Below are 16,392 nucleotides of genomic sequence, written 5' to 3' on the forward strand. Positions count from 1 at the left end.
AGTTTACCTGTACACATGTATATCATAAATATTAATGATTAATATTTATTCTTATGTTTGGTTTAAAAAGTATTATATGTTCGGAGATATATTTCACCATGAAGATGAGCATCTGGAGATAAATGACTTGAAGTGCATCAGACAGTTCATGTACAGAGAGAGATTCAGAAGAAACATAATTGCTTTGCGGAATATTTAATACAAGATATGCCAAAAAGAGAAGTAAAATGGAAACTTTTGCTGACTATTTTTTAGCCACTGCATATGCTGATGACACAGTGCTGTGTTCCCACCATCCGTTTGGGCTGAAACTCTATCCATCAGTAATAGAACAAAAGTATTTCACAGGAATTATCATGAACTGTTTTATGCATTTCATCTTCTAATGTTTGTCTTTTTGGACAATAAAGTGAAGTTACAAGCTATTACACATACATTAAATTGGGAGGTAGTAAGGCGGTAAGAAGAAAGTTTGTTTCAGAAAAGGAAAATTTGCCGCGGTTCCGAGTCCGAATAAAGGAGATGGGAAGTGATTTTCTTCTGTTTGGCGCAATCGTATGTTTTATTTTTGGCGCAAATGATACCATGTAATATTAAAATAGGTGGCGCAAACGTAGCATTGGACCAAAAAAGTTGTGGCGCAAAAGGACGCATTTTTTGGCGCATCCGTACAACCAATTCGTGCCAAGTTGCTTGGTTAATTCGTTCCAACTTCTAAAAGAACATTGTTTAACCACATGACTATCAAAATTACCTTATAACATTTATTTTAGTGCTATACGTATAACATGATATAAATAAAATGTATATCATAAATATTTTAGATATATTTTTATTGATAATATAATCAATGAAAATTCTATTTTGAACTGAAATAAAGGCTATATTATCAAATTCCAAATATTATAACATTCCATCATGGAATCTTCTTGTGTTCTTTGACGTCGTTTTAAATGCACCAGACATATTGTTTTAATTTATAGGTGAAAAAACAGATCACACATTTTATACGTTTTTTTTTAAGAAAAACTTGCCATCGGCTATTGCAAAAACGTAGCTTTACATCATGTAATAAACTGCAAAACATTGAAAGTGAAAATAACTTTTGCACTGGACACTGATATCTATTGATATACGTAGACATAAACATAAAAAAATCATTGACACATCATGTTTAATTTCGGTTATATATGAAATCATAATAAAACTCTATTTGAACGAATTTAACCATTGACTTGGACCGAATTGACCAAATCTTGGACGAATTGACTTGGAACAGGTTGGACTTGGAACTGACGAACTATTCTAAAGATGCTATGCAGTAGAATGTCTGTTTGGTATCTGTTGGTTCATTTTTAATTTTCTGTTTTTTTTCTGGGATACTATCCTGCGACTGTCATACAAGTGATCGAGAGATTATACCTAGCTATAAAACCAGGTTTAATCCACCATTTTCTACATAAGAAAATGCCTGTTCCAAGTCAGGAATATGACAGTTGTTATCCATTTGTTTGATGCGTTTGAACTTTTGATTTTGCCATTTGATTGAGGACTTTCCTTTTTGAATTTTCCTTGGAGTTCAGTATTTTTGTGATTTTACTTTTTTATATATATGTGGACTTAGTGGTCTATGTTTTGTTCACTCCAAAAACAATTTATTTTTTAATTTTTACATAATCAATACAAATTAGTTCATAAACGTTTGTCCAATAAAGAGTTTATTTGATTATTATTGGCTAACGGATAGCTTAAAAAATATTAAAATTGGGATTCCCTTTAGTTGTAACTTTTTCATGAATGACATTCCATCGGAAGTGCCGATTCGGTTTTTTCATAACATATCTTTGTATAATCCGCTATAATAAATCTATTTAAACCAAAGCAAGAATTGAACATTCATTTCTAATTTTATAATCGTGTGCACGACAAAGTTATTTCAACTTAATTATTTTAGAAAATTGGAATCACATGTGAGTAAATCGTGCAGTTCTAAAAATATCGCGGAGGAATATACCAAATATTAATAGTTCCGGAAGCCATTGGGGGAAGTGTCGAGGGGATATATACAAGTAACAATAAGTGTTTATTTCCGATTTATTGAGGAGTATACTTACGTGAGATAGATACAAGGGATCATCATTTTATTCTGATTATTGATAAACGTTGTGATGAAGTTACACAGTTCAATGTGGATTACAATTTGTGGACTGTTTTTATTTGTGTCCATATCAAATTCTGAACAGGTAATACACAAAAATGTTGACGAATGTAATACACACGTGTAGATAGAGCACTAGGATCGACAGATCTTATATTTAAAATTCTACTGAATATGTTTGAAAATAATGTAACAAGAATGGCCTTATTGTTTATTATACTAGTCCCATAAACACATAAATACAAGCCCTCTGTAAACAAAGCATTTTTAGATGAGTCACCCATGGGGTGGTATATGATTTAGTAGTGTACTCAGTGTCCCTGTACCCTGAAAACAACAGGGATGGGTGCATTATGTGCTCAATAAAACCAGGCTTTGAAGGGTGAAATGTATACAGAGAATTCAAGACACAGATGGACTAAGTTAATAGGTTTAAATGATGATCATTTCACCAGTGAAAAAGAAATTAGAATAAGATAAGATCTTAAAACAAAGACCTCTTCGTCTTGCTGGTTGTGTATTTGATTTTCATATATTTGGGAAACTGCTTTTTGATGAGTGGGTGTTCAAAGTTGAAAATTTTCAGTTACAGCAGTTGAAAGTGAAACCTTTGTAAACATGGTAAAACCAAAATAAACCAATAACATACATTTATACATGTACATGTATACTAAATTAACTGTAAATGCCAGATTTTAATTTCCTTAATATGTTCTAAATATTGATACAATTTTAAAAACTTAATTGGATGTGATGTTGAAAGGAAATCTATACTCCAGTCTTATTTACAATGTATTTTACATGGTCAACACAAATTTTGTCTTTTCTACGTATACAGTGAGAGTTATTAGTATACATGTAGTACTAGTGCTCAATTGAAATATTTAAGCAGGGGATAATTTCTGTCTTTCACTCTGTATAATATTTGAAATAAATAGACAAAAGTTTTTTTGTGAAAATCACTTTAGGTTGGTCATCCTTATCTCTTTCCTAAAAAGTTTAAGACCCCATATACATTTTGTACAAATACATAATCATATTTTTGTCTTAATTCATAAATGCAATTCTGAGAATTTTCTCTCCCTAATGATAAAAAATAATTATGCTTTTATTCTGTAAGCCAGTACAAAACATGATTTAAGTGTTTTTCCAGAATCAATATATAGAAACATAAAACATATTAACGGCTTAGGAACCAATGCTATGTGCAACTAATTTAATGTTATTCAGTCGTTAATAAATTTCTAGGATGAAGAAAAGATAAATATTCTTGCAGATGTACATATTTACAATGTTTATTTGTTTATCACACACACAAAACTTGCCTAGTATATAATAATATTCAACATTTTGCAAAATTATTAATTGTCGTTGCATTTTATCAAGTTTAGAATAACATATATATACAGATCTTCGATCACAATTTAAATGAAAATGAAAAAAAATCTCTATATGATTGATTACATTTGTAAGATTAAATGAAAGGTAGATTTAAAATATATTGGAATTCTGATTCACAAATGATTTTCCTACACATATAGGAGAAACCTATTACACATGTATATTTCACACCAATATTCATGTACATGTATATTCAATTCAAAGAAATACCCCATAAATTCCATTGTTACTGGATATATCCGGTCAGAAACAAAAGTTTTGAATACCCCAAGGTTTTTTAAAACCAAATAAATATATTTAAAAACGTTTCCTATTGACCCTAAACATGCTAAACGATACTTAAATGACTCAATTTAGGTATAAATTTTATTACATCCATGTGTTGAAAAATGGAAGATTACATGTACATACATGTATATATGTATGTAAAATTAGATCAAAAGTAGATTTAGAGTAAGGAATTCTGATTCCAGAATGACTTTTCTAGACATAAAGGATATTGTTACCAGATATATCTGGTCAGATACAAAAGTCTTGAACACCCCAAGGTTTTTAAACCAATCAATTAAATAGATTTCAAAAAAAAATTCTTTTAACCCTAAACAATACTTAAATGACCTAATTTAGGTATACATTTATTACACCCAAGTAATATTATACTTAATAATCTTGTGTCATAATTGTATAAAGATTTTAATTATACGATCATAAAGACAATTAGATTGATATAAAACCTCAATTAACCTTGCTTGTCTTAAAAGGTTACGTGTTTATTGGCAATTGTGTAATGTATAATAGCTCTACAAGATAAGTCCTGTGTTGTAAAATAGGATGTTTACATGCCCCCAAACACCTTAAACACATTGTTTGATCTTACACTAAACCCAAGGGTGATATATGTAAATCGTAATATTTCAAATTCCCCCTTCTCAACACATGAAACATGAAATGTACACTGTAATTTTACATTTTAGACACAAGATTTGTTTGGTGTTTAAACATGTAATGTAAATATTGTTATTAAATGACTAAAGAATACATCTTTGTTTAAAAATGAAATGTTTAAGATTAAAAAGATTTATAAAATCAAAGTATTTAAATAAGTCAGATAAAAATTAGGGAGAGGCACTACTGTAATAAATACTGTATGTATACTTATTCATACATAGGTGTGTTTATATGCAATACTAATAATTCTTTATGTAAAGAGAGTTAGTTACACAATTAAGCTATATAAAACTAATATTCCCTGGCTGAGACCCCTCGTGAAATTCATTGAAATATAACAGGGAGTAGCAGAATACATTGTACATATATACATTCTTTACCTCATTATTGAAGGCCATACAGCAACCTGCAGCTCACGACAGCTGTTCACTTCTACGGCTCTTAGGAGGGCATTCATATTTTGATACATTTACATGCACTTTACATACATGTGTTTTCATCTAATTAAGATAATTTGAAAACCAGAAGCATTCTTTATGATACTTTGGGCGTTAAATAAAGCAATGCAGAAATTAAAGTAGTGTTAAAGTCATTAAACTTCCAAAAAACTGCTTTGCAACCTGTGAAAATTACGTAACTTTCATAAATTGTTTAAGCCCGCTTTTTCTTTGAAGTTTTGGTGGTACATGATTTAATAAACCATTAAGACATTGTTTCAAGTTAATTAATTTCCGATCTTTTGATAAAAAGTTTTTTAGCTGTTTTTTTTTTGGTTCATATTGAAGCCATATGTTATTGATCTCTTCAATTGTTTACAAAGTTATTTCTGCTGTCTTCAGAGATAAGTCAGTATTTGAAGAGACAACAGATAATTTTTCCAACGATGTGATCAGTTTTATTTTATATTGGTTCAACCTTTGCCTTGTGTTTGCTGTCTCTTGTGGTTCATGTTGCTTATTCTTGAGTTTTCGTTGTTGTGTCATGTGTTCTATTGTTTGTCTTTTTCTTTTTGAGCTAGTATGGCGTTGTCAGTTTATTTTCAATTTATGAGTTTGACTGTCCCTCTGGTATCTTTCATCCCTCTTTTAAACATGTTTTTAAAGGATACATGTATATAAATATCTACTACAAGGATAAATGGTGTGTTATCTCATAAATGCTTTGTTTTGCTTTTTTCCAAGAATGGTTTGCTTGGGGAAAAAAAATGCGAAACCCATGACAATTTTTGAATTCAAATATTGGATTAACCACCCCCAAAATGGGTTGATGTGCAATGTAGTTAATATAAATATAGTTTATTCCCCTCCCCCTTTCACACACTCAAACACTATTTCAAATACCAGTAAGTTTAAGATATATATATGTCAAAGGTTGTTAAAGTTTTCAAATACATGTGTATTATAGATAGCCTGGGCCAACATCTATAAAATTATAAAACAGAAATCTCTTGGGTAAGCACAACTGTAAAAAATAAAGTACATGGGTGTTACATAAGATTGCAGGGAGAACATTGCATGATAGATCTTTGTGCCTGTGTCAAGTCGGGGAATAATTTATTACTGTGTACAGATGCACATGGCTCTGTATTATCCAAATTTATGATCTTTTTACAGTGTTTTGTCAAGAGGGGGTTTCTTACAAGTCACCTAATATACTGGAACATGATCTGAGGGGAACTGGTTGATCTGATGTTAAATTATATATTATGGAAAATGATGTTTACATCAACCATATTAAAATCGTATTCTAAAGTTTATGAGCGACCTAAAATGTACGAAATGATTCCAACTATTTGTCTTTTAACTTTTAATTATTTTATAGGCGGATCCAGGAGCCCAGGCCCCTTTCATGGGAAAAAATTTGGTTGATTATATAGGGAATCACTGAAGCATGAACCTTAAGTCAGTCAGCTGGCCCCCCTTATGAAAAGTTCTTGATCTGCCACTGTATTTAGCCTTACAATTGAGATGCTCTGAAAAACAGTGTCTTGAAACTCGAGACACTTATCACATTTTAAATTTTTGATTTGAATTTTTAACATTAACAGTGAAGTATTCTCAGATAACTGAAACATTATAATAACGTTTTAATATGTCTTGTAGCAAACAGACATCCTTTGTTATATAATACAATATTTTTTCTGTCATGTTTTTAAATGGCTTATGAATGAAAAGAACTTTGTGTTTAAAAGTACTAATGATAAAGTACTTAAATGTAAACGCATGTTAAATTATTAATAATAAAAGTTATTTTCAAACCTAAAAAACACAACATGTATATTGATAGAAAATTTATTTATGTTTTTAACCACAGGATGCTTGATCTTTATTCCTTAGAATATTTAAGAAAGGAAATTCTGTGAACGACTACATATGATTTAGGTTCAGGCAGTGCAGCGTATATGTACTTATGTGTACACACTATTGCTTTGTATTCTCATCTAATAAACGGTCGCTTCACTGCTACTCAAGTTTATCCAAAGCAATTAGAAACTTTAAAAAATGGAAACATATTTTTTTCTACATGGCCACTAAATTGAAAAATTGTTACAACCTTATTGTTATTTGTGCTCATTTCATAAAATAATTGCAGCCTGAATCGTATCTTATACATTGTAATCTCAAATTCATGTTAATTATGAGTTTTAATGTCATAGAATGTGGAGCGCATTCAGGATTAAAGCCCAGCAGAGTTGAAATACAATCACATTCCGTAGGTTTTCAATGTTAATTTAGATATAATTGAATTGGTTCGGTCTTCAAACAGTCATTTTAAAAATAAATTGATTTGTTTTGAAGAGATTGTGGTGGTATTGTCATGTTGTCAGACGTGAACCTGTATTATAATAAGTGGAAATAATCTGAAAAGCTGAACGTGGTGTCACAGAAAATTTCATGGTTATTTAGTGTCAAGAGGGAGGGAAAATTACTTTTGTATTTGAACATCAAATTATAACAAAAAGAGGGTATATAAGTTCTTTTTTTTCTCAGTAAACAATTACCCTGACGTCTGACAGTCTTTTTAAATTATTTAAGTATTAAACCAATTTTCAAGACATTTTGTCCATTGGCCTTCTTCTCAGTTTCTTTTCAAATACATGGCTGACATTTTACATGTAACTTTTACAATCATTAAGATGTTATAGAGGAGTCTTAAAAGTTTTGATAGACACAGCAATGGTATAAAATGTTTAAAAAAAGGATTGAGCATTCTCTGACTTATTTTTAGTGACATGATTGTACAACAAACTTTTGGACTTTTTAGATTATCTTCTGTATCACAACACAAGGTATATATATATATGCAATTTTGCATGTACACTACTTCTTTATTTTGAAAGCATCCATGAGATGTAAACTCTACTTAAACTAGACTTGCCCTGTATCCTACCTGACTTGCTCTGCACCCTGACTTGCCCTATACCCTGATTGCCCTGTATCCTGACTTGCCTGGTACCCTAACTCCTCCTGTACCATGACCCCTGACGACTTGCCCTGAATCCTGACTTGCCCTGTACCCTAACTTGCCCTGTATTGGCTGTACCTGAATTGCCCTGACGACTTGCCTTGTACCCTGACTTGCCTATAGCTTTTGCCCTGACCCCTGACGACTTGCCCTGTATCCTAACTCTCCCTGTACCCTGACTTTCTTTGTTGATGGGAAAATGCAAATGATGCAGTACTGATTAACATATTCATAAGTCACACATGTGTTATTGACCTAAATTGATATACCATAACACTGAACCATAACACTGCTTGTAAAAGAGAAGTGCTTTGTATATTTTATGACTGTTAAGTGTTTATTTGTTTATGATAAAAACAGATGGGTTGAATAAGTGTGTGCATGGAATAGGTGTGATAGTCTTATTTACATTTGCTGCAAATCAGTCAAAAGAACAAAAAACAAATAGTATTTTTGAAAAAGATAAGTATGAAGATAAAATATTTGTTGTTAAGATTATAAAGGTGATAAAACATTTGGCGGATTAGATATATACTATAAGCTGCTTAGCAGATACAATGTTGTTTCTCAGTATGGTATGAACATGTGTATTTCAATTATAAACACCAGAAGAATCAAATATGTTATATTAAAGTTGAACACTTTATATGAAATGTTACATATTTACAAATGTATGTTAATTAAAACATTTGACTTTTTTAGTTTCAATGCGCAACTGTTCATGTTATATCAGGTTTTTGGACCTTTGTTTTTCTTTGAAAGATCAAGGCAGAGGATCTTTTTTTGCTTTAGACAGACATCATCTTGGACATATGTTTTATTGCAATACTTTTAAACACCTGAGATCACACCATGTTTATGTACCTCAGTGTTTTGTTTTCTATGTACATGTAGTGTTCGATGGACTTGTTTGTCTATTAACCATATTCCTATTTTGCCATCATTATATTGCCAGGACTCTCTCTTTGAGTTTTGAGTTTTGAAGGCACCTTTGTTTTTTCGCTCATCTAATTTACTGCAGAAACCTTGAAAAGTACATCCCCTAAGTGAGAGCTATGCTCGTTTAAAGGATTATGTTAAATTTATGACGGAAAAGAATTTCCCTCCTAGTTGCGTAATTCTTCAGAAGAAGTATAATGATTGCCACATGTTAGTTTGGGTATCATACATTATCAAGCATTATCTAAATTGCATACAATGTATGTAAGTATTGGAGATAAAACGGGAAAATACGGCAAACAATATCTCATGTTGTTAATGGTGCAATGGTAAAGGTCATTCAAGGTCGCTGATGTAGTGCATTGGAGGGGGGTGGATGATAAATGAAAACGTTTGTTGATAATTGTTTTTACAGACTTCTAATTTGGTTAATTAACTGTATAGAGAATTGAAGAGATGTAAACACGAACATAGATCTAGAGGAACATCTACAATGTAGTATAAATTTGTTTTAATTATTCATTTACTTTTAAATTACTTCATAGTCGAGAATTAATAGTAGCCAAGGTCGATAAAGGCATTGAGACATTGTCCTTGTGATAAATTCTAAAACCCACACCAGGAAATAATGTTTTTGTCTTTCAGTCCCTCTATAGCTATATGTATATCAAATAAAAAAAATTGCCAGATCTACTTCCAATTTGGATAAAAGTTTGCCTTCTGAATAGAAACTGACCATCAGTCACAATATAGCCAATTCAATAGTGCTAAGAGGGGCATTAAACACCAACTTGAACAATCAATAAATAAAGTTTTCACTAATAATAATAATTTGTATTAATTCGCTATAGGGTCTCAAAAGGTTGTGAATTTAAGTAAACAAGTTCATCAGTTCGAAATAGATGGTGTTTTTTTTAAGAATTATTTTTGAAATATTGTCCATTCATATAGCATGTATAGTGTGCCAATTCTTTTCTTCAGTCATCAACTGTGATAAAAAAAAAACATAAATTCATCTTTAAATTGGTTTAAGAAATCATACATTATCATGATTGAAGTGAAAGTATTTTAAGTTTCCAACTTGAGTAAGAATTGAGGTAACATTTACATGTACATGTTTTCCATGTAGATAGTCAGATTATTATAATGCCCAGGTGTGTTATATATGTTTTGCAGATGTTTACGTAGGTCTAATTACAGGTACACCTTTGTACTGGGGGCCATGATATAATCTATAAGTTGTTCGCTATAAATAATGAGAATTCTTAGGTCCTTTTTATGTGATTATAGTTTTGATTTCTCTTTCATTTTCGAATGAAATATGTTGGAATTTGAGTAAAACTATCTTGTTTTGTGTATTTATGTTTTTATAAAAGAGTTCAGGGTTTGTATGTTTGTGTATTGACTGTGGAAAAGTCACGACACAAGATGTAGTGTGAATGACAATGAGAAAACTATCTACCAGTGACCAATTGATGCATTTGAAGAAGCAGCTTTAGATCAATGTAAGACCTTCAACAATGATCAAAATTTATGACGTATATATAGTAAGCTACCTTAAAAGGCCACTACTTGACAAAACATTGCAAGGATTTTGGGCCAAATTGGAGTCCTCCTCCTACAAATCTTAGGCCCTATATGAAATAATGTAGATCTAGATGAAGAAGCAGTTTTAGATCAATTTAAAACCTTCAACAATGATTAAAGTCCATACTGTAGTACATAGTCATCAGGTACAATTATTAAGGGCATACGATACAGTTTTGATTCTGTATTTACAAGTTCGTGAAAATTTGCATACAGGCTATTTTTTACCTGATTAAATCAAATATGTAATAAAAAATATACCTTCATGTGCTACTTTTTGAGTAAAATGAGGTCGAAATTTTGTATATATTTGCTCAAAATTAAGATTTGTGGCCGTAATTTCTTTTTCGAAAGAAAGACATAACTTTTTTGTTATAAAAGATAAACACAAATTGTTTTTTGTTAAATAATCGGTAATTTCTGTATTTTATAAGTATCCTAAAAAATTATGCATTTTTTATTATAGGATTAAACACATTTTTTCTAGAGGTTATTGATGTGTAAACCGGGGCGGTTAACTCACAAACTGAATAAAAGTCCGAAGGACTTTTATGTTAAGTTTGTGAGTTGGAGACCCGGTTTACACATCAATAACCTCTAGAAAAAATGTGTTTAATCCTTATAATTCTTCAGCCAAACATACGCGATTATTTATTTACATTATTACTGTGATGGCTACTATATGTACCATCAGAAGCACAATGACATGTCGTAACTAAGGAGTAACGCCGCCATCTTGACTTTCTTAGAAATTAAATGTTCGATAAATGCAGCAGAATCCAAAATGAACTAGCACCTACCTCAAAAACTTCATTTTAATTAGATACTATCCGAATTTGAAGCGTAAAAGTAACGAAATAATCTTCCGTCTGAAAGTTTTCAATCGTATGACGTCGTGTTTTGCCATGACGTAAATTCGCCAAATAATACGCGAAATTTCCCGGAATTTTATTTGAATTTTATTTTTATATATTTTCGAAGCTTTATTGCATTTATTATATTTCTTTTTTTTTGTTATGTATGCATTAGAATAGAAAAAACTGTTATGCAATTGTTTTATAATCTCAACTTGCTGAAAATCTTAATATCCCTGCAAGAATGTGTATTGCGCATGAATAGATTACAAAAGTAGTTTCTGAAACATGGTTTATCGAAGTGTAAACCAAGAAAAAAAATCTACTTGACCAATCCAATTCAAGTATTTACAGATATGCAAATGATATAAGAATTATTCAGAAATAACTCATATTTATCAAATGTTCATGAATTGAGGAAATTACGTCATTTTTTGCTGCATGTTTATCAAAATTAAAAAAAATCCTCTATTTACAGTTTTATAAAATTTTGGTCACATAATCTCCCTGCAAATTGCAACAAATTGCTGTTTTGAAAAATAGGGGTCCATGAACTCGTTTTCAAATTAAATCAGTTTGAATGATAAAAATCAGTCAAAAAATGCATCTTTTCCCAATATGTCACAGTTTGACGTCGCGAAAATAACATTTTACGTTAGCAACGTCATTACCTCCCCTGTAACTGTATCGTATGCCCTTAAAAAGGCCCCACACGACAAAATGTTGCATGAACTTTGTGGTCATCCTCCTTCAAATCTCAGGTCCTAAATGAAGTAATTTTATTGACCTTGTCTCAACCTTTATTAAGGTAAAAGTCATATTTTCTTTTGGAATGTAATTTGTATATTTAGCAATAAATATATATGTCTATGCCTTGAGGATAGAATAATTGTAGGTGGGAATAGCTTTGATGTAATATCGAGAGTAAATTATATTAGCCATTCATAGAAAATGTTATACATTTATAAGATATAGTACAAAAAAATGTATCAGTCCAAAACATGACATTTTACTTCCTTTGGTTTATAAATGTTATGTACCTTAGTCACTTTCAGATTCTTGTGTTCTGTGACTGTAATTTGACCTGTTGCTAGACAGAACTGTATTACCAATTCTTATATATCAACTTCAACTTTTTAACTCATCTGGCCTGGAAGAGTCAAATGAGCTTTTCTAATCTGGCCTGAAAGAGTCAAATGAGCTTTTCTAATCTAGCCTGAAAGAGTCAAATGAGCTTTTCTAATCTGGCCTGAAAGAGTCAAATGAGCTTTTCTAATCTGGCCTGAAAGAGTCAAATGAGCTTTTCTAATCTGGCCTGAAAGAGTCAAATGAGCTTTTCTAATCTGGCCTGAAAGAGTCAAATGAGCTTTTCTAATCTGGCCTGAAAGAGTCAAATGAGCTTTTCTAATCTGGCCTGAAAGAGTCAAATGAGCTTTTCTAATCTGGCCTGAAAGAGTCAAATGAGCTTTTCTAATCTAGCCTGAAAGAGTCAAATGAGCTTTTCTAATCTAGCCTGAAAGAGTCAAATGAGCTTTTCTAATCTGGCCTGAAAGAGTCAAATGAGCTTTTCTAATCTGGCCTGAAAGAGTCAAATGAGCTTTTCTAATCTGGCCTGAAAGAGTCAAATGAGCTTTTCTAATCAATTGGCGTTTGTCATTGTCTTCTATAGTTGTTAACTTTTACAAAAATCTTCTTTCGCTGAAACTACAGACCCATTCCCATTTTGTCTTATTGTTGCCTTCTCATACTCCCATCTCCCCCTTTATACCTAAATTAAACAATCAAATTATTTACATAATTCAGATTCATTGCATACATGTATGCATGTCCAAAGATATAATACATGTATGGATAATATGACATTATTATACATGTACAATGTTCAAAATTTTAGACTTTGTCATCTGATGTTTTGATACATGGAGACTAAGATACATAATCACTTCTTGATGAGGCTATTACCAGTCTTAAGTGTCATGATAGGATATTGAGTTACATATGATCCATCTCATCACTGAGCACTTTGAAGTGTGGTGTAACTTTCTTATTGTAAATATAAATCATCCACAAACTGCATCTTCATAAGAGTCTTACTGTTTTAATACTGGGTTATTAAAGGTGTAAACAGGGAATAAAAGGATGTTTTAATGCAAAAACAACTGTTTCTATAAATCATTTAACTTTTGTTTATGAATGGAATTTGTTGTGTTTTTCATGTAAATGCACTTTAGAGAATCTTAATTGTTTTGATTTGAAATGTTACTGAGGAAGTTCTCTGTTGGTTTTATTTTCTGCTAGTTGTTAATAATCTGTGTCATTGCAATTGTGGTCTCTAAGTCTTGAGGAGAGTTGTCTCATTGGCAGTCATATCACATCTTCTTTTATTCTATTTATTGAAGATGATTTATTTTCTTCTGGTCTCTATTCTGCCACCTGAACAAGTCTTGTCGAAATTTAGTAATAATCTGATACATATATATATTAATCTATCATCAAAGTGCAGAAAAATCTATCCAAAATCCAGGAAATTCTCTCGTAATACTATTTGCCTTGACAAAGTGTTATGTTCAAATGATGTATATATATATATATATTAGTAAACTGTTTGGTCTTTAAGGATAGAGGATTTGTATTCTGATACTGACCGCTGTATGTTTAAATTTTCATATATAAATGGATTGTATGATCTCTATATTGATTTGTAAGTAAGGTCAAATTAGAATGATCTTGTCCAGTTCTGATATGAATCATAATATTTATGTTGTGTTTGTCTGATAGCTCATGCTGTTGGTATAAGTTCAAGGTTGTTAACCCATGGTTTTGTTACATCCATTGCAAAGATACAATCACTTGTCTGTGACAAGTCTGTATCTTCTGTGCCATTGTTTATTGCAGTGTAAATGCATTTTCCAAATTTTTGAAAATAGATAAATTGAAAATTATGATGTCTGAGACCACTATATGATTGTTGTGTGGTATGTGCCATTCTCATCTTGTAGAAAATTTTAAGTTCCACCTCTGGTCTAGGCTGTGCCTAGTAAAAGGGCTTTGCAGTAAATTATGCTCATTTTAACATTGGTTGGCAATAGATTTTAATACTGAGCATTCAAGCTGACCAGATATTCATTATGAAAACCCATCCTAAATTGAAATGAGTGCATTTCAAATTTATAAGGTACTTGCATTGTTTACTGACATTTTTATTGACACCTGATTTTAGTTTTACAGTACTCCTTTGATCTATATATTTTCATGAAATAGAACATGTCATTAAGAATATTCCATGTTCTTAATCAAATTAATTCACACTGAATCAAAATTTCTGAGCTCACATGGTATGATGGTTAAGAAAGTATAACATGCAAGATTTTATACTGTACATGTTGGAAAGATTGCCCTCTGGAAGCTAAAAATTTAAGAATGATTACAAATTTGTACATTTTATCCTTCAGTGTGCCCCTCTTTGTTCTTTTTTGTCAGGGTGTTGAAAGGCCATGAGAAATGTGATGTGTTGATAGTTTAGCTGTCAAACTTACTTTATAACCTACATGTAAATGATTTCATAACATGTTGGATAATTTACACATTACCATATATGGATTGTTTTGTAAAAGTTTAATTATAAAGTTCATTTTGATAAATCTGGTATTAACTGGCTGGCCAAGGGCTTGTAATTGCTTGATCTCCTTGAAAGTTTCTCTTTAGCAATCATGTTAATTTTCATGAAAACACATACATGTAGTTTCCCATTTATTTTAAGCTGATTTATTTAAAGGTTATTTTATTTGTTCCCATACATTTCATTAACTATACCCCTGACCTAGTGAAACAATTAGGTTATAAGGAAAAGAGATACTCTGATTTGACACTGTTTCACTTTGTTACTTCCCTGTATTTTGATTCATAAAGTTGTTTATTTTTTAATTAAAATTTCGCAAATCAAATCCAAGTCAAATGAAGAGGTTTTAATTTGATGTTTTTCTTGTCTTTGATTCTTATCATTCTTAAATATCAAATCAAGGAGGGGTATATGTTTAGTGATTTTACATGTAAAAATAAAGCTCTTGCAGAAATATCTGACTATGAATGACTATGTACAATATGTCCTGAAGATACTTGAGGATGGAGTGGGTGAAATGTTGTTGACAATTAGATAAGATGATCCTATCTGTTTACATTATTTATTTCATATCCATAGGTGATCTGTTGTCCTTGCCAAACATACACTCTTTTTACAATGATAATCAAAAGTATTGACTACTCTCCCCCTCCCCTAAAAAATAGTTACAGTAATTTCAGTGCTCTTCCCAGATATTTCATAAAGCATCCTGGTTGAAGAGGAAATTTGAAATACCATCATGTTTCTAAAAATTAAAAGTTCACATCCATAACACAATCTATATGAAAATCAATTCTTAGATAGCATCACATTCAGAAAACCATCAATGCTAAAAGGTCCAGGGAAGAACACTGTTATCCCTAATTTGTTAATTTTCCTTGAAATGTTTGTCACTGGACGTCAAGGAAAAATGGTCAATAAATCTCATAATACACCTGCTGGTCCTCACCATTGTTTCTTATACTTCTGAAGTTCTGATACCAAAATTGTGTTTGTCCTTTGAAACATTTTAGGTTGAGAAACCTGTTAGACCACTTTACTTTTCTGGAAATCTGAATCTAAACTCGGTACATTGTATATATTGTGCTTATAAATTGAAAGTTATTCTGATAGACAAAAATAGCAATCATAATATTAAACAACCATGTACTGCTTTTGTCAAATTTAAATCTGTAGTTAGTGTTATATTTTACATGTATTGTTTAATATTACACTTATCTACCACTTACAGAATATCACGAAGTTCCCTATCAATAATTATAACTGCTATTAATATAGATTTTTGTGATTTGTACTGTCCGTGCACTGTCCTTAACATTTAAGTTGACACGTTCAATGAAGAAATAGATTCATTATTAATCGTGTTTAACTAATTTCTGGAGATTTCGTAACTTTAGGTGAATCAGTCCCAGAATTAAAGT

The 16,392-nt window shown here is 31.0% G+C and overlaps 1 protein-coding gene across 1 annotated transcript in view; it reads left to right on the plus strand.

Moving 5' to 3' along the window:
• The first annotated feature begins 1,943 nt into the window (after window positions 1-1,943).
• LOC134690743 (syndecan-3-like) overlaps window positions 1,944-16,392 on the plus strand; it is a 44,154-nt gene continuing 29,705 nt past the window's right edge. The window contains exon 1 of the mRNA XM_063550794.1: window positions 1,944-2,243. Coding sequence (XP_063406864.1) covers window positions 2,169-2,243 — 75 coding nt within the window. The 5' untranslated portion in view covers window positions 1,944-2,168. The remainder of the gene's footprint in view (window positions 2,244-16,392) is intronic.

This window comes from Mytilus trossulus, chromosome 11 (assembly GCF_036588685.1).
Source record: "Mytilus trossulus isolate FHL-02 chromosome 11, PNRI_Mtr1.1.1.hap1, whole genome shotgun sequence".
Taxonomy (NCBI): Eukaryota; Metazoa; Mollusca; class Bivalvia; order Mytilida; family Mytilidae; genus Mytilus; species Mytilus trossulus.